Source organism: Rattus norvegicus, chromosome 12, assembly GCF_021556685.1.
Source record: "Rattus norvegicus strain SHRSP/BbbUtx chromosome 12, alternate assembly SHRSP_T2T, whole genome shotgun sequence".
Lineage (NCBI taxonomy): Eukaryota > Metazoa > Chordata > Mammalia > Rodentia > Muridae > Rattus > Rattus norvegicus.
The window spans coordinates 39,106,111-39,133,928 of record NC_141545.1 but is presented as its reverse complement, the minus strand read 5'-3'; the positions used below and the strand labels follow the sequence as shown (position 1 = coordinate 39,133,928).

General features: G+C 49.7%; 1 protein-coding gene across 6 annotated transcripts in view; it reads right to left on the bottom strand.

Annotated features, from left to right (window-relative positions):
• Window positions 1-18,039, bottom strand: part of Rilpl1 (Rab interacting lysosomal protein-like 1) — a 37,516-nt gene extending 19,477 nt beyond the window's left edge. For 5 of the 6 annotated variants that reach the window (XM_087578396.1, XM_087578393.1, XM_087578397.1 and 2 more), the window contains exons 1-4: window positions 17,396-18,039; window positions 7,623-7,773; window positions 1,931-2,049; window positions 1,216-1,440 (exon numbers count right to left, since the gene is read on the bottom strand). In XM_087578396.1, the coding sequence (XP_087434522.1) occupies window positions 1,216-1,440; window positions 1,931-2,049; window positions 7,623-7,773; window positions 17,396-17,704 (804 nt within the window). In that variant the 5' untranslated portion in view covers window positions 17,705-18,039. 6 annotated transcript variants of the gene reach the window in all.
• Window positions 18,040-27,818: the final 9,779 nt, after the last annotated feature.

The window sequence follows — 27,818 nt, the reverse complement described above, 5'->3', positions numbered from 1 at the left end:
GCTGAGCCCTTTCTCCAGCGCCCTGTACAGGCTTTACATGGACGTATGCTCCTGGTAACGGTTCGGAACTTCCAGACCCTGTGGTGACTGTGATTACTAAACATACATACCATGGGACACAACCAGGGCTGGACAGTTCTTACCATCTGTACTGGCTGGTTCTGTGTGTCAACTTGACACAAGCTGGAGCTATCACAGAGAAAGGAGCCTCCCATAAGGAAATGCCTCCATGAGACCCAGCTGTAAGGCATTTTCTTAATTAGTGATCAAGGGGAAAGGCCCCAGCCCATTGTGGGTGATGCCATCCCTGAGCTGGTGGTCTTGGGTTCTATAAGAGAGCAAGCTGGGCAAGCCAGGGGAAGCAAGCCAGTAAGTAACATCCCTCCATGGCTTCTGCATCAGCTCCTGCTTCCTGACTTGCTTGAGTTCCAGTCCTGACTTCCTTTGGTGATGAACAGCAATGTGGAACTGTAAGCTGATAAACTCCTTCCCAACTTGCTTCTTGGTCATGATGTTTGTGCAGGAATAGAGACCCTAAGACACCACCCCATCTTCTGTGCCTGTTACACAGTCAACAGTCACTGGGATGAATGAATGAATGAAGTTCAGTAACCACCACTAAATTGCACACCCTTTGGAATGCTGGAGACCCTGGTTTCTGGCCCAGCTGTGCCCATGCCCAGTTGTGTGTCCTCTGTCTAGTGTCTCCTTCTCTCCCTCTCTCTCATTCTGTGCCTCCTACCATCTTAGGTACAGTGGGAAAAACAAGGCAGTTCTGCCTGCCTGGTACTTTCTGGTTCTTTCTCCCACTCTTTGTTCCCCTGCCCCGCCACGTTTCGCCCCGTTAACTCGATAAGACAGAAAGGATAAAGAGGGGAGAGAGAGATCCCTGAATCTAATTTCTTTCTTCTTGTTGAGCATAACTACAAACCACAGTCAACCTCCTTGAACAAATCACTGAGCCCACCTCTCAGGCCTCTCCCATCCATACGCCCTCAGAAACGATCTGCTGCTGGCCAACTATGCCTCTTCTAGAGCACGAGACAAATCACAATCACCTGCTGCCAACAGTCGGAGTAGCTCCACGTCCCCACATGTGAGATTAAAACAAAAACACCTTCTTATGCTATTCCTGTGCTTTCTAAAGAAACTGCGCGACAGCACTGGCCCACGCCTTGGGTTCCCACACCACCGCAACACCCGCTTTCGGCTCACCTCAGCCTCCTCTTCCTCCCCATTCTGGCTGTGTTCGCCCTGCAGCCTCTCCCGAAGCTTCCCGAGTTCTGCCCGCAGGCTGCCCATCTCCTGCTCCTTGGTCTGCAGATCTGCCTCAAGTTCCACCTTCTGCTCAATCAGAGCCTTCCCCTGGGCCTCCACCACGGTGACCCTGTGCCGAAGGTCGTGGTTGATCTTCATTAGCCTCGTCTGCTGCTGCTGCAGCTGAAGAGAGAGAGAGAGAGGCATCCGGTGAGGCTGCCGTGTACAGTGAAACAGGTTGTGTATAAACATCTTCCGATTTCGCTTTCATTTTTGTGACTGTGTTTTTATGACTATCGATAAGGAAAGATAAACAGATGGGCTTTCGTGTGTGCGTGTGCGTGCATGTTTGCCCGTGTCCTTCTGTGCACCACACGTGTGCCTGGTGCCTGTGAAGGCCAGAAGAAGGTATCAGATCTCCTGAGACTGGAGTTGCAATTTTTTTTTCTTTTTTTTCGGAGCTGGGGACCGAACCCAGGGCCTTGTGCTTGCTAGGCAAGCGCTCTACCGCTGAGCTAAATCCCCAACCCCTGGAGTTGCAATTGCAGCAGGCACTCTTAACCCCGGAGCAGTCTCTCCAGCCCCCTTCTGTGCAATTAAGAATGGAAGATTCTGGCTCTCAGCGGGGGCCATGAAGTAGGAGAGTGGACTCAGATGAGCACTGGTCACTTACAGCCTCGACGTCCTCATTCTTCAGGACCAGCTCCCTGTCTTTGGCTCGGATCTCATCCCTCTGCTTGTCCACCACCTCCTTCAGCCTCTTCATCACCTGCCGCTCTCGCTCTGACATGCCTGGGTGAAGTGGAGATTGGTGGGTGAGCGACATCCCCTTAGCATAGGCCCTCCCACAGTGTCACACTGCAAGAGGGCCTGCCCTCTCCCCCCAAGCCTCCTAGGTACCCTGCACACACCCTGTGACTGTGTCAAGCACGTTCCTACCTCACTGGCTCTCCCCCTCTCTCTTCCCACTGCCTAAGCTTTTCCATCTGACCTCCTTTGGATCACCGCATGTAAGACTCATCTTGTTGGTCCCCTCTGCATGATGGCTCCCCTCTTTGCTGTATATCATGACAGACATGATCTCACACGGTGACCCAGAGGGTAGCCTCCAAAGCTCATACTAACCCTGTGAAGCCACACTTGGCTGTGTGACTCTGAGCTCTCTTCTGTCTCTGTTTCCAAATTCATAAAATGGGATGGTAGGTGCGCCTACCCAGGGCAGACTGGAGGATGGGTGGAGATAACACATGCATGCATGCATGCATGCATGTATGTGTGCACACGCCCACCACTGCCACCACCGCCAGAACACAGCACTTGGTGGACATCCAGGACAACTTCCCTCCACTATCCCAGGAGACCATTGATGGGGGCAGTGGATGTGCTAAGCACCCTACTTCCCACACATATGGTGCCTTTCAGGCATTTGTTGAAAGCAGGGTGTAATGGTGCATGTTTTAGTCCCAGACTCCAGAGAACTCTATGAGTTCGAAGCCAGCCTGGTCTACATGGTGAGTTCGAGGCCATTTCGGGCCACATAGAGAGACCCTGTCTAAAATAAAAAGGATATTTGGTGAGCCAGGTCTAGCCGCATAGACCTTCAATCCCAGCACTCCAGAGGCAAAGGCAGAGGCAACTGGACCTCCGTGAGTTCAAGGGTAGCTTGGTCTACACAGCAAGGTCCAGGTTAGCCAGAACCATAGTGAGACCTTGCCACCAGCCCTACCCTCGCTCTAAAATAATAAAAATAAAAATAAAAATCAGAAACCAGGCCTGCTGAGAAAGCTCAGTGTCTAAACAGGAGTTTAGAGTTCGGATCTCTGGAAGCCACTGAGCCGCTGGGTGGGCGTGGTGTCTTGAGTGACATTCTAGCCTCAGAAGACAGAGAAGCAGAGGATCAAGGCCAGCCATCTCCATGAGCTCTGCGGTCTGATGGAGAGAGCCTCCCTCAGTGTACAAAGTGGAAGAGAAACGAAAGACACGTACACAAACTCAAGCACGTATACACAAGAGCCGAAAACAATTTGAAAATTGTTCACAACCCTAACTCTAGCAAAGGGTGGTGGTACACACCTGCAATCCTAGCACTGTAGAGACAGAGGCAGGAGGGTTGATACAAGTGTGAGGGCAGCCTGGGCTACCTAGCAAGACCCTGTCCTCATGTTATACCCCAAAAGGTCCGTAGAATGACTAAGAAGGTTAAAAAGCTTGTTTAGCAAATCTGGGAATGTGAACTCCATCCCCAAACCCATGTAGAAAAGCCACATACGGTACACCACCAGTACACATCTGTAATTCCAGCATCCCCACAAAGAGATGGGAGGCAAGAACTGCCTGGACACTTGAGGGCCAGGAAACCCAAACTACACCACAGCAGCAGAGAGGAGAAAAAAGTTCTGGTCTCAAAGAGCAGAGCTCAAGACCCAATTTCTCAAAGTTGACCTCTGACCTCCATGTAGATGCACATGTGCTCACACACTCATGCGCATACACACACACACACACACACACACACACACACACACACACACACACACGATTTTGTTAAAATGGATTTTAGAAACGTATTTCCTTTTTGGGCTGTAGGGATATTTTGCCTGCATGCATGTCTTTGCACCACGTGTATGTCACAGAGATCAGGAGTTGTCAGGTTCCCTGAAACTGGGAGTTATAGACGGCTGTGAGCCACCATGTGGGGTGCTGGAAGTCCAACCTGGGTCCTCAGCCAGAACCCTGAACTGCTGAACTTTCGCTCTAGCTCACAATTAAAAAAAAAAAAAGAATAAATTATAATTTCAGAAGCACCCTCCTTCCAGAAGCTGAAGTTCAAGGAGGGGGGTGTATGAATGAATATGGCCAGGGGGTTCAGGATACCCTCTGTATTCTCCGTCTCCATGACACACATCTCTGCTCCCTTGTCTGTCACATTCTGTTTCCATCTCACAAGGGTACTTGTGACTACCTCTAGCATCCACCAGACTAATCCAGTCTAACTCCACCTCGCTATTTTGCACTTTCTTCGCAAAGAAAACAAAACAAAACAAAACAAAATTGAAACCAAAGAAGGGGATGGGGAGAGAACTCATCAGAGTGCTGGCTGCTCTTGCAGAGGACCTAGGTTCAGTTCCCAGCACCCACACCGCAGCTCACAACCCTAACTCCAGTTCCAGGGATCCAATGTCTGCTGCTGATCACCATGGTATTAGACACACATACGGTGCCCAGACATACATACAGGCATAAGATAAAGAAAACCTCAAAGAAATGAAAATGACTCTGTGGTTGGCTCTGCTCTGCTTCTGGTGACAAAATTTACTCCTCCAGAGTTTCAGGGCCATGGGCAGAGCTCCACAAGTCTCTCTGGCTCACCCCTGCCCTCTCCAGCCCTTTGCAATGCCTGGACATCCTCAGTGGACAGCTCTGTGTGCTGACAGCTCTCTGGCTGGACAGATGCCAAAGGAGACTTATTTATTTATTTATTTATTTATTTATTTATTTATTTATTTATTTATTTTTTCTATTCTTTTTTTTGGAGCTGGGGACCGAACCCAGGGCCTTGCGCTTGCTAGGCAAGTGCTCTACCACTGAGCCAAATCCCCAACCCCTATTTATTTTATTTATTTATTTATTTTTGTTTTTTGAGACACGGTGTCTCTGACAGCCCTGACTATCCTGGAACTAGCTCTGTAATACAGGTTGGCCTCGAACTCAAAGAGATCCCCATGTTTCTACCTCCGGAGTATGGGGACTAAAAGCTGGCGACACCACCACTTGACTACCAGAGGGGATTTTTAATCTGAAGGCTTCTGTGGTGAGACAGAAGAGACCGGGACACAGCATCTGTCCATATTCAGGAATCTGGTAGTCCACGTAGAGTGGGTACTTCTGAACAACCCTCCTCCCCCTAGCTCACCTCCACAGAAATCTGACCCCTGCTCCTGAGCCTTCCTATGCCCCTTGACCCTAGCCCTGCACGGTGGCACTCTTGACTGGTTCTCAAGGTCACCAGAGCCAACCTCTTTCTTCCAGGGTACTGCCGGCCCCATGCCTGTTCCTCTAGTAGGTGGGGAACACATGGTCCCTGGTGTGTTCCCATGGTTTCCCCACAAAATAAAAATAACCTCGAAGGCAGCCTGGCATCTGCCTGGCTCTTGGCTCGGGTGGGGGATGCTGCGGCGTGGAGAACGCAGCTCCTCCAGCTGGTCCCGTGGAAGCCGAGTACACTCAGGGTTAAGTGCATACGCCTTATACCGGTCCACACTGGTCAGCAGGGATTGGGGAAGGGCAGAGCCACATTCCCAGAGGGAAGGGACCTCAGGAAAAGCAGCTCAGAGCTAGAATGGGCAGTGGGTTTCCAAGATCACCCCAGGAGGCTTCATAGGCTATACCAAGATTTTCCTAAATAAAATGATCCCACAATTCCATTCCTGGACGTGGACCCCATAAACACCGAAAGGCCTCCCCATGTGGACCCCATAGAGCTGAAACCAGGCCTCCCCACAAACACTGAAAGGATGTTCCCAGCAGGCAAAAAGTGGATGCAACCATGAAGCTCCAATTATGGGTAATGACAGACATGGTCCATCCATGCAATGGAATAGTACACAGCAGTGAAAAGAGACAGACAGATCCAGGACGCACAAAATAAGATGCCAGACACACTGATGGGAGGGGGACCACTACTGCTTTCTTCCATTCAAACTGGGCAACCAAGGCACACAACGGTCTTGTGAGTCCGTCAAATCACACAGCACTGTAGCACGCTGCTTTCTAAAGCCATCAAATACATTGCACAACGAACACCTAAAAGAGAATTCCAGACGGGCATTCACCTGAGGGTTGGGTGTTTTGGGGTTGTTTTTTTTTGTTTTTGTTTTTGTTTTTGGTCCCTTCAGTCTCTATCAGTACATGCGTGGGACCCAGGGATTAAACCCATGCTGTCAGACATAGCAGCAAGTGCTGTGTCCATTGAGCCCTTGTCTCTCCTTTTTAAATTCTTTCATTACTTTCCTTGTTTCCTCCTCCAACACAGGGTTTCTCTACATATTGACTGTCTTGGAATTCTCTCTGTAGACCAGGTTGGCCTCGAACTCAGAGATCCACCTGCCTTTGCCACCCACGGGCTGGCATGTGTGACCAGGTTTGATATATGCCATGTCTAGGATCCAATCCAGTACCCCATGCATGCTAAGCAAGGACTCCATCAACTGAGCTGCATCCCCAGCCCCGTGACTTTATCCTCTCTAACCACAGATTCTACAGGGCCTTCTTCCAAATCTGCTCTTGTCCATCAAACTAGAGGGTGGGGCCAGGGACTTGTTCAGGCTTAAAGTCTGCAGCCAGGTGCACTCCCTTTAACCCCAGCACTCAGGAGGCAGAGGTCTGTGAGTTCAAGGCCAACCTGGCCCAACTAGCAAATCCCATAGCCAGACAGGGCTACACAGTGAGACCCTGTCTCAAAAACAAGACAAAAGAAATATATCAATATATCTGAGATTAGATTCCTTGGTGTCAGCTACAAGAGGCAAACGTGCATGTCAAGGGATGGCTGCTTGGACGGAGCTCACAGGGATCCAGACCAAACTCAACTACTACCTATTCTTCCTTTCCCAGCCCCAGCAGAGTCAGGGATGAAGGCCCCAGGCACTGTTTATGGGACAGACGACAGTTGACAGCCTCAGTGCCGATCGAATCAGAATCGCTGTCCCCAGTGTCTTGCTAGTCACCCTGTCCTGTGGCCATTGCCTCAAATCCTCTTCCAACACACAAACAACAATCCCAACCTTGCCCTAGGATGCCAGGTAATCTCACCCCCTGGTCTCCTCTGACATCATCACCAGCCACTCTCGGCCTCGACCACCTTCTTACCCTGGCCTTCCAGGATTCCCTCAAGCATTTATACCCCAGGGCTTTGGGATGTACCGCCTGTTCATGGCACTATCGTGACTCAACATAGTACTTTGTTAGGGGTTAATGGTAACCACCCTGATGATTGGAAGTAAAGTGACCACAAGTTGCTACCCTATGTCCCCATCGCAGCCCTTACATAGTGTCAGTTGCCATCAATCAAAGGAAGACATCTATTTTCTGTTCCCATATCTCCTGCCTGCCCCCTCTGTGTTAAAAGAGAGTTTCAAGTGGCCACGGTCTGGCTCGTCCAATGTGTCCCAGGGCCCAGAGGAAACAGTGGAAAACCATGATGTCTAAATTGAATTGACATCAACATTGGTGAACTGGACCTCCAAAGTCATTTCTCCCTGGGAGAGTCAAGATGTGAATCCACCTGACCACAGGAGCCAAAGACAGCAGCACCAGGGCAACGGCCTCTGAGTGGTCACGGGGACCGATGGGATGGCATGCCTCACCTTCGTGCTTCTGTAACTCCTCCTCGGAGAAGCCCACGTCCTTGTGGTTGAGGTTGGTCATCAGCTGCTTATTCTCCTCCTGCAGCTGGGCAATCTGGGACAGGAGGTCCTGTGCCTCCCCCCGCCACACATCCTCCACCAACTCCAACTCCTGTAGCGGGGAAAGCAAGGGTCACACCAGGATCAGAGTCACCAGGATCTCACCAGCCCATCCGGAGAACTGCTCAGTTTCTGGGATTCTGAGTCACCCCCTTCCTTCAAGAGAAGCAGGTCTCTGGCAAGTGACGCACAGAGCCAGGAGGGCCCCTTCTGCTGATGTGTGCACTGAGGCCTCGAGGGTCTAGCCCAGCTGTGTGGATAAGCCATCCCTTGGTAGAGAGTCTTGTGTACCCAATCACCTCTTCAGGGCACAGAGAGGCTGCAGAGACCCTCCGTGATGTGACAGGGCCACAGCCCCAGGGATCCTCTGCTGTCTAGGACATCTGCCCGAGGCAGCCTGAGCAGCACTTGTAACCATTCAGAGTCTCAGTTTCCCTCCATAAGGGAAACAAAACCTCTAAATTTAAACGGCATGTGAGAGAACCATGAGATCAGTCCATTAACCGTATTTGCTGTTCATGGTGGCTGAGACAGGAGGATGTCTTCAAGTTAGAGGTCAGCATAGGCTATAGGGAAAAAAAAAATCTCAGAAAAAAAATCTATGAAATTTCAAACGGGACCGAGGTTAAGAGTAGGCGTTGCTCTAATGGAGGATGCAAATTTGGTTCCTTTTTTGGGCCAGCATAGGCATCTTCATTCATGAACACACACGCGCACACACACACTTAAAAAGAATAAAAACAGGGCCAGATGTGGTTCTTTAATCCCAACACTTAGAAGGTATTAGAAGGTAGAGGCAGACAAATCTCTATTAATTTGAGGCCAGCCTGGTCTACAGAGTGAGTTCCAGGCCAGCTAAGGTTACATGGTAAGACTCCATCTCCAAATATTAAGAATAGTAATAAGAAATATTAAGACTATAAAATGAATCTTTAAAGAAATTACTTGTGGGTTGGGGATTTAGCTCTGTGGTAGAGCGCTTGCCTAGCCAGCACAAGGCCCTGGGTTCGGTCCCCAGCTCCGAAAAAAAGAACCAAAAAAAAATAAAATAAAATAAAAAAAGAAATTACTTGTTTTACTACACATGCGTGTTCTGCACATATGCGCACTACATGCAGTACCCAAAGAAGCCAGAAGATGGCAACAGAACCTCTGGAACTGGGGGTGCAGGCAGTTGTGCGCAACCATGTGGGTGCTGGGAACTGAACTTGGGGTCCTCTGCAAGGAGAGTTAAGTGTTCTTGCCTACCAAGCCATTCTCCAACCTTCCCAAATAAATGGAAACAAAAATTTTCTTTAAAAAGTATTTTAAGGGAGCTGGAGTAATAAACTGCTCTTCCAGAGGTCCTGAGTTCAAATCCCAGGAACCACATGGTGGCTCACAACCATCTGTAATGAGATCTGATGCCCTCTTCTGGTGTGTCTGAAGACAGCTACAATGTACTTATATAGAATAAATAAATCTTAAAAAAAAATATTTTAAGTGCCAGACATGGGGTCTATACATAACTCTAATCCCAGCGCTCAGAAGGTGGAGGAGGGAGAAATTTGATGTGAGTCAGGCAAGTGAGACTTTGCCTCTAATAAACAAGAAATGACCAACGGGTAGGGGCCAGAGCTGGCAATATTCAGCCCTGTGGCATTCTGCAGAGCAGTGTGGAGGGTGACGCAGATCTTCCCAAGACACGGTAACTCTAACCTCAGATGTTCTCATGAGATGCGAAGATACTTGCCCAAGCTGGGAGTGATACCACATATCTGTGATCCCAACATTCAGGAAGCTGAAGCTGGAGGCTTGTGGTGAGTTAGGGGCCAGCCTGGGCTATGCCTCACCCCACGTGAGAGTGTATACATACAAAGGTCTATAGCAATGTTGCTTACAGCAGAAAGAATAGAGGTAGCATCTACCATCCCAGGAAGGCGTAAATAGTCAACCCACACGTACAATGGGCTATCAGCTGCACCTAAAATGGAATGAAATGTTGCTAAGGCTAGCCTCAGCTAAGAAGAGATGCTAGGGGGTTGGGGATTTAGCTCAGTGGTAGAGCGCTTGCCTAGGAAGCGCAAGGCCCTGAGTTCGGTCCCCAGCTCCGAAAAAAAAAAAAAAAAAAAAAAAAAAAAAAAAGAGATGCTAGGCACAAAAGATCACACAGTCCGAAATGCCATTCCTATGAAATGTCCCAACAGGCAAATGCACAAAAATAAAGGTAACCTGGGGCGTCTGGCTGGAGCTGAGGGGCACCAGGAGTGTGTTCCTCTTTGAAGGCAATGCAAACGCTATCTACTTTACTGCGGCACTGTCTGTACAACTGTGAACATGTAACCCCCGGGCTCATGCGTGCATGAGGTTGGGAGGCACCAAGGCTGTGCCTTAGATACAACCCAAGCTGAAGGGTCAAATCTGGATCCTGTCAACACAAACTTGCTTGTCTGAGATGCTAGGAATGGACCCAAGGGCTTCATACATTCTACTTTTTTTTTTTCTTCTCGGAGCTGGGAACCGAACCCAGGGCCTTGCGCTTGCTAGGCAAGTGCTCTACCACTGAGCTAAATCCCCAACCCAGCTTCATACATTCTACTTTTTTTTTTTTTTTTTTTTTCCCGGAGCTGGGGACCGAACCCAGGGCCTTGCGCTTCCTAGGTAAGCGCTCTACCACTGAGCTAAATCCCCAACCCCAGCTTCATACATTCTAGACAAGTGCTCTACCACTGAGCCACGCCAACAGCCTCTCATTGGAGGATTAGGGCTCTACCACTGAGCCACGCCCCCAGCCTCTCACTGAGGGATCCTAGACAGGGGCTCTACCACTTGAGCCATGCCCCAGCCGCTCACTGGAGGATTCTAGGCAGGGCTCTAGCACTGAGCCACGCCCCCAGCCTCTCATTGGATGATTTTAGTCAGGGGTTCTACCGCTGAGCCACGCCCCCAACCCCTCACTGGGGGATTCTAGGCAGGTGCTCTACCACTGAGTCATACCTCCAGCCCCTCCCTGGGGGATTCTAGGCAGGGGCTCTACCACTGAGCCACGCCCCCAACCCCTCATTGGGGGATTCTAGGCAGGTGCTCTACCACTGAGTCACACCTCCAGCCCCTCACTGGAGGATTCTAAGCAGGGGCTCTACCACTGAGCCACGTCCCAAGCCTCTCATTGGATGATTTTAATCAGGGGCGCGACCACCGAGCCACGCCCCCAGCCTCTCATTGGATGATTTTAGTCAGGGGCTCTACCACTGAGCCACATCTGCAGCAGCCCTACTTTTAGATATGGTCTCACTAAATTGTCCACGCTGGCCTTGAATTCACCCCATAGCCTAGGAAGGCCTGGTTTTGACTCTCCTGCCTCAGCCTCCCCAGGAGCTGGGATTATAAATTGGCTGGGTAGGGGTTGGGGATTTAGCTCAGTGGTAGAGCGCTTGCCTAGCAAACGCAAGGCCCTGGGTTCGGTCCCCAGCTCCAAAAAAAAAAAAAAAAAAAAAAAATTGGCTGGGACATGCCAACCTAGGCTTGAATTACAAATAGCTGATCTTGGGCGAGTTCTTTAAACCCTGGGAGCCCCAGAAATGAAAACAGTATGTCTCTTTGAGGGCTGCTGGGAGGACGAGACAGGCAGCTGGATGGGAAGGGTTTAAAATGGCACTTGGCACCCAGAATGTACCCGCACAGTCAGGATGTGGCCAGCCTTCCCCTCCCACAGTCTGTCACAGGCTGGCCAGGTGGCCGGACATCCAGCATTACCCTCGCTCGTTCATCTTGTAGAGAAGTTCCCCCATCCCACTCTCTGTCACGAAACTGTGGCCCCGAGGAAATAAGGCCATGGCTGTGTATACCTACAGCTGGTTCAAAGCCCCAAAGGGGTTGAAGTATCAAGTTAGGCTGAGATGTGATGGAGGAACGGTCAGGGACCTTCCTACACACAGGGGTGGCCTGGAAACTGAGCCAGACCCTTCCTCTGCCACCAGCTGGCACAAGCTGGACGCAGAGTGGCCCGAATGGGTATCAGGAGCAACCAGCAAAACAAGTAGGGCAATGCCCCCCACAAGGTCAGCCACATGCCAGTCTCCAGAACCTAACGATGCCACCTTCTGTAACAAAAGGGACTTTGACCGCGGGGAGATCTGGTGGGTCTATGAGCTCATAGGGCCCTTGTGAAATGTCAGTGGAGTCAGAGTAAGAGAGGACGTGGCACAGGTTAAAGCCTAGATGCTATGTGCTGGCACTGAACATGAAGGAAAGGGTCATAAGCAGGAGGATGTAAACCAATGGAATCTCTTCCGACACCTTGATTTTATTTTTTATTCTTACAGTTTTTGGTGCTGGGGGCAGAGTCCAGGGCCTCGTACAAGGTACATCCCCTCGTCAAGGCACACCTTTTTGTGTATCTTTTTGAGACAGAGTCTCACTGAGATGCCCAGGTTGGCATCCTCCTGCCTCAGCCTGCCAAATGCACCACTGAGGTCCAGCTGTTGAGGGTAACCCATTTCTGACTCCTGGCTTCTGCAGCGTTACCCAGTCCTGCCCACATTGTGTCGCGCATCTGTACCCGTGGTTCCTCGCTCCGTTGTACGTTAGTGTGTGCTCGCTGCCTGAGTTACCCAGCGAACAACACATCTCTCCCCCTTTGAGCAGCCAGTGTTGTCGTCTACGGCAGCCACAGGAGATGGATACCAATTTTAGCCTCCACTGGCTTTGGTTTTCCTCTCGTGTAGCCCAGGTTGCCCTCACACTCCCTAAGCAGTGCAGGCTGGCCCTTTACATCCTGATCCTCCTGCCTCTACTTCCAAGCGCTAAGACTATAGGCAGGCTCCCCATGTCCGGTTTCTACATTGCTGGGATTTGAACCCGGACCCCCACATATGCTAGTAACCTCTCTACCAACTGGGCTGCGCCCCAGCCCTTCTTTTCTCCTTCCCTTTCTTAGGCTTTATTTATTTTTTTTTTAAAAGATTTATTTATTTATTCTATCTAAGTACACTGTAGCTGTCTTCAGATACACCAGAAGAGGGCATCAGATCTCTTTACAGATGGTTGTGAGCCACCATGTGGTTGCTGGGAATTGAACTCAGGACCTCTGGGAGAGCAGTCGGGTGCTCTTAACCACTGAGCCATCTCTCCAGCCCCAGGCTTTATTTTTAATTACGTAGGTGTGTGTGTGTCTGCTTGTGGGTACAGGCCTCCCCTCCAAGACCTCTCTGTGGCTGACTCCTCACTTCACCCAGCCCTCGGCTCAGGCAATGTGTCATCAGGAACTTCCCTGAGGACCTCCCTCTAGACAGTCTCCACCATAGCTCCCGGATTTACTTCCTTCACGGCACTTAATCATACATTGACCGACATCTCTGTTTATTTTTAAATATATGCACTCATGCTAGTACGGGGGAAACACATGTTGGATTTCAAATGTGTGGTTAACAAAAAGAATGAGGGCCCTCTAATTCGGCTCATTAGGTCTGCCTTGACAAGGGGAACCATGTGGAAGTTTCCTATGACTTGCCCTCTGATTTCCATGTGTGTAGCCCCCTCACCAAATATACGTGAAAAATTTAAAAAAAAAATCTTTTAAACAGGGTTTCTCCATGTAGCCCAGGCTATCCTGGAACTCATTCTACAGACCAGGCTAGACTTGAACTCAGAGATCTGCCTGCCTTTCCTTCCCTCCCGAGTTCTGGAATTAAAGGTGTGTGTTGCCAGGGACTCACTAATAAAATATGGCTCAGTAGACAGAGCGCTTGCCTGGTGTGGAGAGCTTTTGGGCCCGCTTGGCAGGAATTTGACTTTGGGCCAGGACAGGGAAGTAAGCTCAGAGAGGAATCTGATTTTAGGCTAGAATAAAGAAGTAGGCTTCAGGCAAGAGTATGACTTTGGCTTAGGACAGGGAAGTAGGCTCAGATAAACTTGGTCATCCTTGTAAAGCCCTTAGAAACAGTGATCATGGGACTTTGCTTATTATCTTGTTTGTTCCCTTCACCTAGAACTGACCATACGACTTGCATACAATTAAAACTTGCATGCGGGGGATTGGGGATTTAGCTCAGTGGTAGAGCGCTTGCCTAGTAAGCACAAGGCCCTGGGTTCGGTCCCCAGCTCTGAAAAAAAAAGAAAAGAAAAAAAAAACTTGCATGCAATTAAAACGGTATAAAAGCGGACTAGGAAAAAATAAATTCGCCTTCTAGCCTTACAACTGGCTGGGGGTCATGCTACAGTGTGGTCTAGCTGTCTCTTTCTTTTTAATCCTCACTCTACTGTTAGAGAACTCGTTGACTGACTGAGCAAGGCTTGGTCAGCCTGGCACACACAAAGCCTTGGGTTCTATTCCCAGCACTGCATAAACTAGGTCCAGTGCCCCACACCTGTATTTGCACCGTGGAGGTAAGAGGCGGGAGGATCAGAAGTTCTAGGTCATCCTCTGATTTATACCAAGTTTGATGCTGGCCTGGGATACATCAGATCCTGACTCACAAAAATGAAATAAAAGTGGGGGGAGGAGGCTGGAGAGATGGCTCAGTGGTTAAGAGCACTGACTGCTCTTCCAGAGGTCCTGAGTTCAATTCCCAGCAACCACACGGTGGCTCACAACCATCTGTAATGGGGATCCAATGCCCTCTTCACATAAAAAGAAAAAAAAATTGTATATAGTCTAAGCATGGTGGCATAGGCCTTTAATTCCAGGGAAGCAGAGGCAGGTGGATCTCTGAGTTTAAGTCTAGCCTGGTCTGCAGAATCGTTCCAAGACAATTAGGGCTACACAGAGAAACCCTGTCTCAAAAAAAAAATTAGGTTAAAAAATATTAATGGGTCTGGAGAGACAGCTCAGTTATAAAGAATATTGGTTGTTCTTCTAGAGGGCACAGAACCAATTCTCAGCTCCCACAGGTTGGCTCACAACCATCTAAATAGCTCCTCTCACCCTCTTCAGGCCTTTGCAGCACAAAGCATGTGATATACAGACATCCAGGCAGGCAAAACACTTGTACACATAAATCAAAATAGAAAAAAATAAATACTCAGTAATTCTTATTCGAAGGGATGGCAGGGCTCCTGTTTAGCGCGTGTGAACCCCTGGATATGATCTGCAGTGTCACAAGCGTCACAATGAGCCTGAGAAATAGTACTTTCTGTATGCCGAATCCACGTCGGACTGGACGCACAACGGATGTAGTGGTTTCTATTCCCTGTGTTAAAATTAACGCACGAGTAAGGCCCCAGGTTGGGTCTCCAGTCTTAATTCTTTTTTAAAGATTTATTTATTCACTTTATTTATATGAGTATACTGGGACTGTCTTCAGACACACCAGAAGAGGACATCGATCCCATTACAGATGGTTGTGAGCCGCCATGTGGTTACTGGGACTTGAACTCAGGACCTCTGGAAGAGCAGTCGGAGCTCTTAACCACTGAGCCATCTTTGCAGCCCCCGAATCCTTGGTTTTAAAACTGTATAATTGCTGAGTGAACAACACAGACTGTGTGTTCCACACAGGCAGACAGCCCCTGCTCTCTCTTCCTGACCACCTGCTACCTGACTTGAGAATGGGTCTCAGTTTCCCCCAGCTGCGTCCCGCCCACGTCACCCAGGACAGCACTTTGCACACCGAGGCACGTCCATAGGACTGCACACATTGCATCATCAGAGAGAACCATGGGTCTGTGGTCTCGGGCAGAGTGATGAGCCCAGTGGAATAGGTCTGAGGAAGGCCAGCCTTTCTGAGGCTGTGTTTACAGAGTGGGAAGGAGAAGGGAGAGTCAGGAGACAGATGAAAGACGTGCTGAGGTTTTTTTTTTCCCAGTGTGAGGGGGGAGGGAGTAGCTTGAAGAACCTCTGGCTATAGTAGAGATCAGATGGGCCTGTTCTGACCTTGTATACAAGCCACGCCACACCAACAGGCCCAGGCTGGGGAAGGAGGGATTCCACCCGAGCTGTTTACAAACAGACGCTGGTGGTGCCTACTTCCTGGCTGCAGCTGGTGACATTCTGAAGCAACAAGTGCCAATGAGAAGCTGAGAATTCCATCTGACTTGGTGACCTGTGATGGCCCAGCCCAGCCGCAGCAGAAATAAAGAGCTGGGAGGGGACACGGAATAGCGCCAGTGGGACTCTGGCAGAGACCAGGCCCAGCCTGTGGGTAGGATGGATTCAGCACGGGAGAGCTGTGGGGCCCTCCCTCCTGGAGGCCCTTTAGGGGAGGTGAAATATGGGGCAGGGGAAGTTAGAAATGCCTAGGTGGGGGCTCCAATGACCTCTGGGGCATCTCATGTCCCCACTCCAGACTTTACCCTGTGGGCCTCTGGTAACAAACTCATTTACCCACTGGGCCATCTTGCTGGCCCCAGTGGCTGTCCCGAGGACTCTCTATCCAGTCACCCCCTGATGTTCACCCCTCTCCTACACGGTGGTGGAGACCGTGATTACCCTACAATAGCAGAGGACACCATGACACAGAGAGGCCAGCCATCTGCCCCAAAGCTTACAGCCTGCCAACCGTGGGGGGCTGTGTGGCTCCAGTGTCCCACTGGCCCTGAGACTCTGGAAATTAATTACAGGACTGAGGGAGGCACCTTCCGGCTCCAAGTGTGATCCTGGAAATGTGACTGATTCTGAGGAGCTCAGTTTCCTTCCTGACCCCAGGGCACAGACTCAGAGGGACAAACACAGCCAACCTGTCCATAGGACTCTCTTACACACACCCATGCTCTGTCTGTCTCCAGGGTAACACCGAACACCTAGTTTTGACCATTATCTCAGAAAACTTAAGATCCATCCTGACAGTATACAATAGAGGATGGCCTGCCAGCGAGTTTCAGAGAGGCCATCCAAACTTCCTAAAGCCACACAGCAAGCTGGGACAGGTCCTAGCATCCAGGGAGAGAGTTTCCTCCCATTCCAAGTCCGAGAGATCTGTCAAAAGCAGCCCAGGCCGAGGTTAGGGCAGGAAACCACACGTCTCCCACTTCCCTTCCTGAGGTACCTAGACTGGTTTGGTCTCCCAAAGGCAGACGGCTCTGCTCCTCGGGCAAAGGATGGGCCTGAAAACCACTTGGAGCTAGTCAATTCCCCGGGTCAAGCAGACAGGAGAAGAGACCTTGGAAGTTATCTCCCAAGGGTGGGGACTCTCACCAGTAACCTGGGATAAAACCCTCTCCATTCGGAGCCTCTGCTTCCTCATCTATAAAGTGAAGAAAAATCCTCCCCTCATACTTTTATTTAAGAGAATTCAAGATGCGACCAAGGCAGGGGAAGCGCAGGTGAATATATTGGGAACCCTGGGAAGAAAGTTGCAACTATGAAGCCAGAGCCGGGCTCAGGACTGGAGGGCTCTGGAGGGACTTAGGATAGGATGAAGAGGGGTGGGTGGGGACTGATTTCCTTCCTGGAATAAAATAATACTGTCTAAGTACGGTACCCACTGCATTCCCTTTGGTCCTCGTAGGTGGGTTCTACTGGAATCACCAACCACAGAAAAGACCAGGAGACAGAGCAGAGAGGCTCAGCAAGTTAGCCAAGGTCACACTGCTACTCGATGCCCCAGGCTTGGACCCAGGCCTCCCTTCTTCTCTCACCAGCCTCTAGACACTCTGTAAACTCAGCCACAAAGGACACAAGCGGCTGCCCAGGACTGAAGGGCATCCACGGAGCCGCCGCCCCTTGCCCAGACCGGCAGACTGAGGCCTCCGCCCACCTTTTGATGCTTGCGCTCCTTTTCAATGCGGTCCATCCTCTCTACGCGCAACCGGTCCAGTTCCAGGCGCAGCTCGTCCAGCTCGGGAGCGACGTGGTGTCGGCTAACCAGCACCTCGAGGATCTCCAGGACCCTCACGACCTTGGGCATGAGGCGTGCAATGGCCTCGCAGCCGTGTTGGTCGATGACCCTCTCGAACTCGTGGCCCACGAGCGACGCGATATCGTACACGTCCATGACGGTCAGCTCCGCCACGTTCTTCTCCAGAGCCGACAGGGCGGCGGGCGGCGACCCTAGCGGCTCCTCCATGGCCCCGCTCGGGCTCCGGGCCGTCCGTCCACTCCGGTAACTCGTGAACTTGGGGGGCGGGGGGCCTGGAGCACCGCGGGGAGGAGGGCGAGGGCGGCGGCGCGTGCGCAGGCCCGCAGCGTCTCCCGACTCGAGGCTCCGACTCCGAGCGATGGAGACTCGGGTCCCGGCCTGGGAGGCGGTGGCGCCCGGTGTCCGGAGAGACCGCGGCCCCGAGACTCCTCCCGGGGAGGAGAATCAAACTTTGGCGACGCCGAGTGACTCCGGCTGGCCGGCTCCTCCCCGCGGGAACGCTGCGAGGCGACGTGGGCTTGGAGAGGGGGGAGCGCGCCTCTGTCCCCGGGGGTCTCGGTACGCAGCCCCGCGACCGAAGCTCCGCCCCGGCTCCGGTCCCGCCTCCCGGGCTCCGGTCCCCACGACCCCAGCCCTGCTCCACCTCCTGCAGCCGCGCTCCGCCTCCCAGGCAGCGGCCGCCACCGCGCACCGCCATTGGCTGCTGCAGCAGGGGGCGGAGTCTGCCTGCAGAGGGATGGGGTCGGGAGGTGGGCTCCCCTTGCGATCCAGCTAGTGCAGGGGACCTTTACACCTAGGACCTCCCGGCTGCTTCTCTGCCCACCCCGACTCCAGAGCGGGCGCCCCGAGTACAAAAGCCCACAGCGCACAGGGGTCCGTGGTCCCTAAAGTCGACCAGTGCCCTACCCGGATTCCAGCTCATCTTGGAGACCCTATGACCCCCGAAGGTCTACTCTTCTATGTGTTCCGCTGTCTACCACTATTCCGTGGCACCCACCCTGTGCTCCAGCAGAGTCTAAGGTGACTTCAGTCGACAAATCAAAGCGTCCTTGGTCTCCAAAGCCGCTGCCTGCCGGGCCACTACCCCACGAGCTGAGACAAAAACTTCACATCTTAGTGGAAGAAGACACGCTGGAAATTTGGATCTCAGTCCCAAGACTAATTCTGAGCTCCCTTCGTCCTTTGGCCCCGCCAAATCCTCTTGTTCATCAGGTCCCAGTAAGCCAGGAGTGATTTTCCTGAATCTGCCCCTGCCCCCTACTCTTTCATTCCCACACTGGAGGAGAAACCCCTTGAGTTCCCACCATTGAAAAGTACCCTCCACATACATAACCTTAAGTTCTTAGAGGCCCTTGGTCCTTCAGGACAGATTTTTTTTTTCTTTCCTCCCCGGAGCTGAGGACCGAACCCAGGGCCTTAGACTTGCTAAGCAAGTGCTCTACCACTGAGCTAAATCCCCAACCCCCTGAACAGAAATTTTTGTTGGTTTTGTTTCCTTTTGAACTTCTGGCCTAAAATTCGCTATGTAGACCAGTCTAGTTTTGAACTCACAGAGATCCTCCTGCCTCTTCCTCCTTGAATGCTAGGATTAGAGGCAGGTGCCACATTTTAACCCGTTTACAAATTTGGGAGGTGCAGAGGTTGCAGTAGCCCCCACCCCAATCTCTGTTGCTTTTTTGCTTTTGTTTATTTTTTTTTTCTGTTTAGTGTCTGGAAACATTAAAAGATAACAGAAGAAAGAAACAATGTATAAGTTTTATATAACTTTTGATACAGTATATTATTAGAACAATGCTACTTTATTGTTAAAAAAATCTTACCCTTTTTTTTTTTTTTGGAACTGGGGACCGAACCCAGGGCCTTGCACTTGCTAGGCAAGCGCTCTACCACTGAGCTAAATCCCCAACCCCAAAATCTTACTCTTGTACAGGGCCTAAGTTATAAGTTAAACCTTATCACAGATAAATATACAAAAGAAAAAAGTCACAGTACCTGAGTTTTTGAAAAAAAAAAAAATCTCAATACCTGAGTTTCTTTGTGTGACCCTGACGCTTATGCCCTGGGGCAGGGGTGGGTTGGGGGAGGGGCGTGTATTAGGGGCTGCTACACTGGGAGAGTGGCTGCATGGGGCAGTGACTCACCAGGAACTGGTAAGCTGGGACAGCTACACCGGGATGGGTGTGGGGGGATGGCTGTTTGGGGAGCTAAAGTACTAGGGGTTGCTGCACAGGGGGAGTGACTGCACTGGGAGCTGTTGCACTGTGGGCTGTTGTGCTGTGTGTGACTTCATGGGTTGCGGAGCAACAGCAGCTCTAGGGGAACTGTTGCAGGAGGGGGACCAGGGCTGCTGCAACACTTACCTATGGAATCTGGGAAGTAGCGATTCAGCACTGGAAGAAGCTATCTCAGCCTCTGCACAAAGTACTCGTGTGTATACAAACCATGCACCTGTCCAGAATTGACGAGGGATGCGTCAACAGTGACCCAACCAGGTAGCGGCAGCTCATCCAGTCTTGCACCTAGCTGGGTGGAGTGATGAGAGGTGGCTTCCTGGAGGAGGAGGGCCTCAGATGCAGAGTGAAAGGCAGAGGTCACAAGCCCCTGTGTTGTCTGTGCCTGGGCTGTGGTGTGTGTTCATCAGTAAGCTTAGGTGGAGCCAGGGGCAGGCTGGCCGTAGGGGGGGGGGGATAATCAGAAGGAGGAGAATCCAACAGACAGTAAGCTGGGGATGGTGGCACACACCTGTGACGGCAGCACGCTGGATGTGGAGGCAGGAGGACCATTCTGTGTATGTATATATGCGAGTTCGCTCACGAATGTGTGTATGTGTGTGTGCACATGCGCGCGTGCGCGTGCCCATGTGTCACAGTCTTAGTGATTAGCAAGCTCACAGGGTAAAGGCAGTTGTCACTAAGTCTTATTATGACCATCCCCAGAACCAACACTACAAGGACAGAACTGACTCTGAAAAGTGTCCTCTGACTTCATGTGTACCTACAGACATAAACAAACAAACAAGTAAGTAGGGATGTGGTCCGACACTCAAAAGAACAGGGGCAGACAGATCTCCCTGTGAGTTTCAGGCTAGCCTGCTCTGCATAGTGAGTTCCAAGCCAGCAAAGGCTACATAGTAAAACCCTAGCTAAAAAAGGGGATGGGGGTGGGGAAGCCTGGAGAGATGTTTCCACAGTTAAGAGCACTGCTGCTCTTCCAGAGGACCCAGGTTTGATTCCCACCACCTACCTGGCAGCTCACAACTGTCTGTAACTCCGGTTTCAGGGGATCCAACATACTCTTCTGGCCTTGGTGGGCATCAGATATACATAGTACATAGACATAGACTCAGGCCAAACACTCATGTAATACAATTAATTTTTTAGATTTAAAATTAATAAATGTTTTTAAAAAAGAAAAAATTAGAGCTAAGTTTATATTGTGGTTGTAGGACCGCAATGGGCTTCAGGTCTGCCTTTTTTTTGTTTTGGTTTGGTTTTTCTTTTGTTTTTTAGATTTACTTATTTATTTTATACATAAGTATACTGTAGCTGTCTTCAGACACACCGGAAGAGGGCATCAGATCCCATTACAGATGGTTGTGAGTCACCATGTGGTTGCTGGGAATTGAACTCAGGACCTCTGGAAGAGCAGTCAGTGCTTTTAACCTCTGAACCATCTCTCCAGCCCCCTGGCTTTTCGTTTTTCAATATAGGATTTCTCTGTGTGGCCCTGGCTGTCCTGGAACTCTCTTTATAGACCAAGCCAGCCTTGAACTTAGAGATCTGCCTGCCTCTGCCTCCCGAGTGCTGGATTAAAGGCTGTCACTGCTTAAGGAGGCCAGAAGAAGGGTGCACATGGCCCGGAACTGGGGTTAAAATAGGTGAGCTGTCACACGGTTGCTGGGAAGCTGAACCTAGGTCCTCTACAAGAGTACCCAGTGTCTCTAACCACTGCCCCATCTCTCCAGTTGTTTGTTTGTTCTTTGAGCGGGGGTGGGAGGTCTTGCTATGTAGCCCAGTCTGGCTCTGAACTTCTGGTGATCCTCCTGCCTCCCCTTCCTGGGTTACATTGCCTGACTTGGGAAACATGGTCTTTCTTTTTTTTTTTTTTTTTTTTTTTTTTTTTTGGTTCTTTTTTTTCTGGAGCTGGGGACCGAACCCAGGGCCTTGCGCTTCCTAGGCAAGCGCTCTACCGCTGAGCTAAATCCCCAACCCCAAAACATGGTCTTTCAAGATCTGGCCTGCCTCTGCTTCACGTGCGCCTTTGAATTCCTCTTCCCATCTCTAGCCACCAACCCAGCTTCTCCACCCTGAGGTCCAACATGAATTTGTGAACCTGTGCGCACATGTTATAAAATCCTGGACTGGAGAGATGGCTCAGTGGTTAAGAGCACTGACTGCTCTTCTAAAGGTTCTGAGTTCAATTCCCAGAAACCACAGGGTGGCTCACAACCATCCGTCATGAAGATCCGATGCCCTCTTCTGGTGTGTCTGAAGACAGCGACAGTGTAATCACATAAAATAAATAAATCTTTAAAAAAAATTTTTTAACAAATCCTACCCTTCCTGAGGCCATCTGGAGGCCGAGTTTGGCTCTCATGCCATTGCTTTGGTGGGAAGGATGTGGTAAACTAAAATGGCACCATCCCAGCATCCACAAAGGACCAGAGGATGCTTCACTGCTCTCACAGTGAATGACCATGCAACCCCTCAGACGGGAGCTCAGATCTTGAGCAGAGACTAGAACTGAAGGAGCGCTGGGTGGGGCACACTGTGCAAGTGTGGGCCAGTGATGACTGTCAGATAACAGAAATAGCCGAAAGAGACTTTTTCATTCCAGTACTTAGGAGGCCCGAGGGTCAGGAGTTCAAAGCCAGCCTGGACTACACGGTGGAACTATGCCCCTTGCCCAAAATAACATAGACCTGGCAGGGGTGGGGCATGCCTTTCATCCCAGAACTATGGAATCAGAAGCAAGCAGGTCTCTGAGTTCCAGGACAGCCAGGGCTAAGCAGAGAAACTCTGTGTTGAAAAAAAAAAAATTTTTTTTTTGGAGCTGGGGACCGAACCCAGGGCTTTGCACTTGCTAGGCAAGCGCTCTACCACTGAGCTAAATCCCCAACCCGAAAAAATTTTAGACTACAAAACGAAACAAAACAAAAATACTGCAAACAAACAAACAAACAAAAACTACAAACCAGCCAACCAACAAAAAGCTTTCGAAGAATAAAATAGAATAAGTAAATAAATAAATAGATAGGAAAGGAAAGGGGGCAGCCCATTGGAGGACCCGTCCATTCCTAGTGGAAGGGAACCTCATATAAAATGTGCACAGTGCCTAGAGACATGGCTCAAGGACTACTCTCAAAATCCAGTTCAAGGGTATGTGAATTGGGGTGAGGGGAGGGAGGCAAATCTATCCCCATATCTCCCAGTCTGCATGAGGTACACATTCTCTCTCTCTCTCTCTCTCTCTCTCTCTCTCTCTCTCTCTCTCTCACACACACACACACACACACACACACACACACACACACACACACACACAGTCAAAACTCAGGCAGAACATCCCGGTATGTCAAAGCGTAGTTCGCATAGTATTGTTGTATTGTCAGTAGCCAAGAGATGCAGATGAAGGACCAGAGTTCCAGTATCTCCTGGATCACCTGTCAAGTTCAAAGCAAGCCTTAGCAATAGGGGAGCAATAAAAATAGGGTCTGGAGAGATGGCTTAGCTCTTAAGTGTGTATTTACTTCTTTTGCAGGAAACCCAAGTTTCTCAGCAGCCATATCAGATGGCTCACAGATACCGGTAACTATCTCCAAGGGATCCCGAATGTTCTGGTCCCCTAAATCACCTGTGCATGCACGCAAACACACACACACACACACACACACACACACACACACACACACACACACACACCACACACCCCAATACACACTACACACACCATACACAATATACACACATATACACACACACCATACACACCACACACACACACACACACACACACACACTCATCTATATAAATATAGTTGGTTTTTAAAATTGTTTTAATTAAAAATAAAATATCACAGGACAATCATATGGCCTTTGCTGGTGTTGATGGCTTGTGCCCATAATCCTAGCTCTTGGGGGATAAGGACAAGAGGGTCAAGTGCTAAAAGCTAGTGCTTTAGGGATAACTCAGTAAAGGTTGATGACTACCTGAGTTTTATCCCCAGGACCCACATGTCAGAAGAACAGAACCCTCTCCTCAAAGTTGTCTTCTGCCTTGTATACACACAGACCCACAGACAGACAGACAGACAGACACACACACACAGAGACACACACACAGACAAACACACAGACATGCAGACAGCAGACAGACAGACAGACAGACAGACAGACAGACAGACACACACACACACACACACACACACACACACACACACACACACAGAGCCAGGAGGTAGTGGAGGTCTTTAACCCAACACTCAGGAGGCAAAAGCAGGTGGATCTCTATGTGTTTGAGGCCAGCCTGGTCTACATAGTTAGATCCAGGCTAGCCAGGGACACATAGCAAGACCCTGATTCATAAGTCCCCTCTCTTGGATTGTCAAGAGTCTCAAGGGAGAAGTGCTTGCTACTTAGTCTGAAGGCTTGAGTTCTTCTGCCTGTTGGATGCTTGGAGCACATCTCCCTTCCTGCTAAATGAATAAACAAATAAATTAAAACCCCTCCCTGCAAAGACTTTTTGATTAGATTTTTTTGTCATTTTAAATAAACATTCGGGCTTGAAAGAATGACAGCATGGACTCTTTATAAATCTTGACTGTAGGAGAAAGAAGAAAGACTGTAGGAGGATTCCTTAGTGGGTGTCCAGACCAGTGTGGGACCCCCGTCCCCACTCACCATCCCCCACCGTCCCACCCCACCCTGGCAAGAGCCTTAGGCAGGTGAGAGACCACATGAACCTACGACAAGGTGAGGGGAACACTGGTTCTAAGGATGGAGAAGTTACGACTTCCTGGAAACTCAGGCCACAGAGGTCTGAGAGGCTGAAGAAGAGCTGGCAAGTCTACTGTGGAGCCTGATCCTGGCAAGTAGGTTCTTCCCCTGCGAGGCCACACGGAGCCAGCCCCAGCAGCCCCGGAGGCGGTGGCGGCAGCAGCAGCTGTGGAAAACCAGGAATAGGCTAGTACTTAATCTGCTTCTCAAACAAAGCCCACTTCACAACCCGCTGTCAAGAGCTGCAGTCACCTACCCTTCTTTTCCACTCCCCTCCTCCTCCTCCCTCCTCCTCCCTGAGCCTCCCTCTTTTCTATCTCCTCCTTGTAGTCTGCTACCTGCCTCCTCCTCCCCCTCCTCCCCCTCCCTTCCCTTCCTCTTCCTCCTCCTCCTCCTCCTCCTCCTCCTCCTCCTCCCATCCCTCCTCCTTCCCACTTCTACTGATTACCCCTTTCCTCTCCTTCACCCCTTCTGGAAGAGCAGAAATCTCATTCAATCTAAATGCTATGCTGTCCGTCAAATCTCTCCCAGGCTTATCGTTGCTCTTCAGGGACTCAGAAGGGGAAAGCCTGGTCTCACCCTCCTTCTTCAGCCTCCTTCAATTCACATCCTCGGATTTCAAACCAAGTTGTCAGTTGCAGAACTGCCAAGGTCAGAGCCTTGCTCCGGGCTGCCTGGAGTGCAGTGGGGAGAAACTGGGCAGCCCAAATACTCACTTCCTTTGGGGCTAAGAAACTCTTGGGTTGCAATTTACCAGGAGTAAGAGAAGAACGACACCAACAGCTTTACTCAAAATGGTACAAAGCTGGAAACAAGTGGGGTTTCTATTGTTAGCCAAAAATTTGTCCAATGAAATACTATGCAGCAGTGTAAAATAACACAATTCTTATTTGCAACACTACAGCGACTCGAACTAGCACGGGGTTGAGAAATACATTTGTTCAATACAAAGGAGACTGAACAAAGTGAGGTAGGCCTTTAATCTGTCATTCAGGAGACAGGGGCAATCACATCTCTGTGAGTTCTAGGCCAGCCCGATCTACATAGTGAGTTCCAGACCAGCCAGGACTATATCACAAGGCTCCACCTCAAATCTAAACCAAACTAACAACCACCAGGAATTAAAACCTGAGACTGGTGGCTCATGCCCATAGTTCTAGCCCTTAAGAAGCTGAAACTGGAGGATTAGATTGCCTCAAGTTTGGAGCCAGCCTGGGCTGCTACACTCCTTATTACGTATGTCAAACTGCCTTCTTCTCTGAAGGCATTGGAATTTTAGCCCTGGCTTATGTAATAAGCCCCACAATCTACAGTTTTTTGAGTTTTCCCAAGATGTTAAATTTTCCTATTCGAAATTTTAAAACGGTAGAGATAGAATAGTATTTAATCTCTTCCAAATTAAAAATTAATGTTGGGGGGTTGGGGATTTAGCTCAGTGGTAGAGCGCTTGCCTAGCAAGCACAAGGCCCTGGGTTCAGTCCCCAGCTCCGGAAAAAAAAATTAATATTGGATTTCTGCATTTAAAACAAATTTGTTCTTGGGTGATTTTCTTTTTCTTTCTTTTTTCTGGTTCTTCTTTTTGGAGCTGGGGACCGAACCCAGGTCCTTGCGCTTACCTAGGCAAGCGCTCTACCACTGAGCTAAATCCCCAACCCCCTTGGGTGATTTTCTAATGAGCTGACTTTCCGTGGAAAGAAGGACCTGTGTGGGGCTGGAGGGTAGAGGAGCCCTAGGTTTGAAGACTTTGCTGCTGTAAGACCTTGTCCCCACAGAGCTCTCTTGTCACCTAAAATGGAACATTGCTGCCCCCTATTGCCCGCTGCATTTTTAAAACTCCATGACGTGTGCAAGGCTCGCTTGCTGATGCTGTCCCATTTTACAGACCAGGAAACTGGGGCTCAGAGCTCTGACAGAACCTAGTCCCAGTCCCAGAGCTATGTGCAAAAGTGGGAAATGCAAGCCAGACTTCTAACCCCCAAGTCATCCAGCAAACTTACCCAATGTGTGACAAGGGGAAGTCTTTTGGTCTCGGGTAACCCCGAGACGGCAGCACATACAACCTTCTCAAGACAACAAGCAAGCAGCTGGACTTTCAGTGAGAACAAACGTGCACCTCAAACACAGAGTAGCTGGTGGCTGAACAATATCCAGTGAGGTAGAGGTGACATTTGAGTTGGGTTTTGAGGGATGCATAGACTGTTATCAGGCAATCTGACAATCCCAAATGTGGATTAGGGCTAGCAGCAATTCTGTGGGGATTATATGTAGAACATTTTATTTTATTTTATTTTATTTTATTTTATTTTATTTTATTTTATTTTATTTTATGTTTGAGATGGGGTTTCTCTGTGTAACATAGCCTTCACTGTCCTGGACTTGTTTTGTAGACCAGACTGGCCTCAAACTCACCTCCCACGTGCTGGGACTAAGGGCCTATGGCACCATGCCCAGCTTTCTGAACATGGTGAAATTTTACAATATCATATGCATAGACATTCTTTCATTTGCTGCTCTCAGTTTTTCATGGTGTCACGTTGGCTATATTGGTACTCTCTCTATATAGAGATTACTCTATAAAAAGATTTGCTTTGGGGCTGGAGAGATGGCTCAGTGGTTAAGAGCACTGACTGCTCTTCCTGAGGTCCTGCATTCAATTCCCAGCAACCACATGGTGGCTCACAACCATCTGTAATGGGATCTGATGCCCTCTTCTGGAGTGTCTGAAGACAGCAACAGTGTATTTATATAGAATAAATAAATCTTTTTTTTTTTTTTAAAGATTTACTTTTTTGTTTTGTTTTTAAAAAGAATTATTTCATTTTTAAAAGAATTGTTTATTTTGATTTTTTTTTAACAGAATAAAAGATTTACTTTCATCCCTTTAAGAAAGTGTTCCTGCGGGGTTGGGGATTTAGCTCAGTGGTAGAGCGATTGCTTAGGAAGCGCAAGGCCCTGGGTTCGGTCCCCAGCTCCGGAAAAAAAGAACCAAAAAAAAAAAAAAAAAAGAAAGCGTTCCTGGATTGGGAGTGAATATTTGCACATGAGTGCACTGGCCCTCCAAGGCCAGAGGTAATGGACTTCCAGCACCCTCGAGGTTCTCCGTGGGATGGTGTGGAGTTAAGACCCTGAAGAGCCCCGTCAGCTTAGATAACCAAGGTGATGGGGGAGCAAACAAAAGAAACAACATAAAAGTTGGACTTCTCATCTTTAGCAACCACCTCTCAGAGACACAGTTTTGAAGCTGTGGTTGAATCTCGTTATCTCCATGGATAATCCTAAAACTGTCCAACTATCACTTTCTGAATAAGTCTAGGCGAGCTTTATTT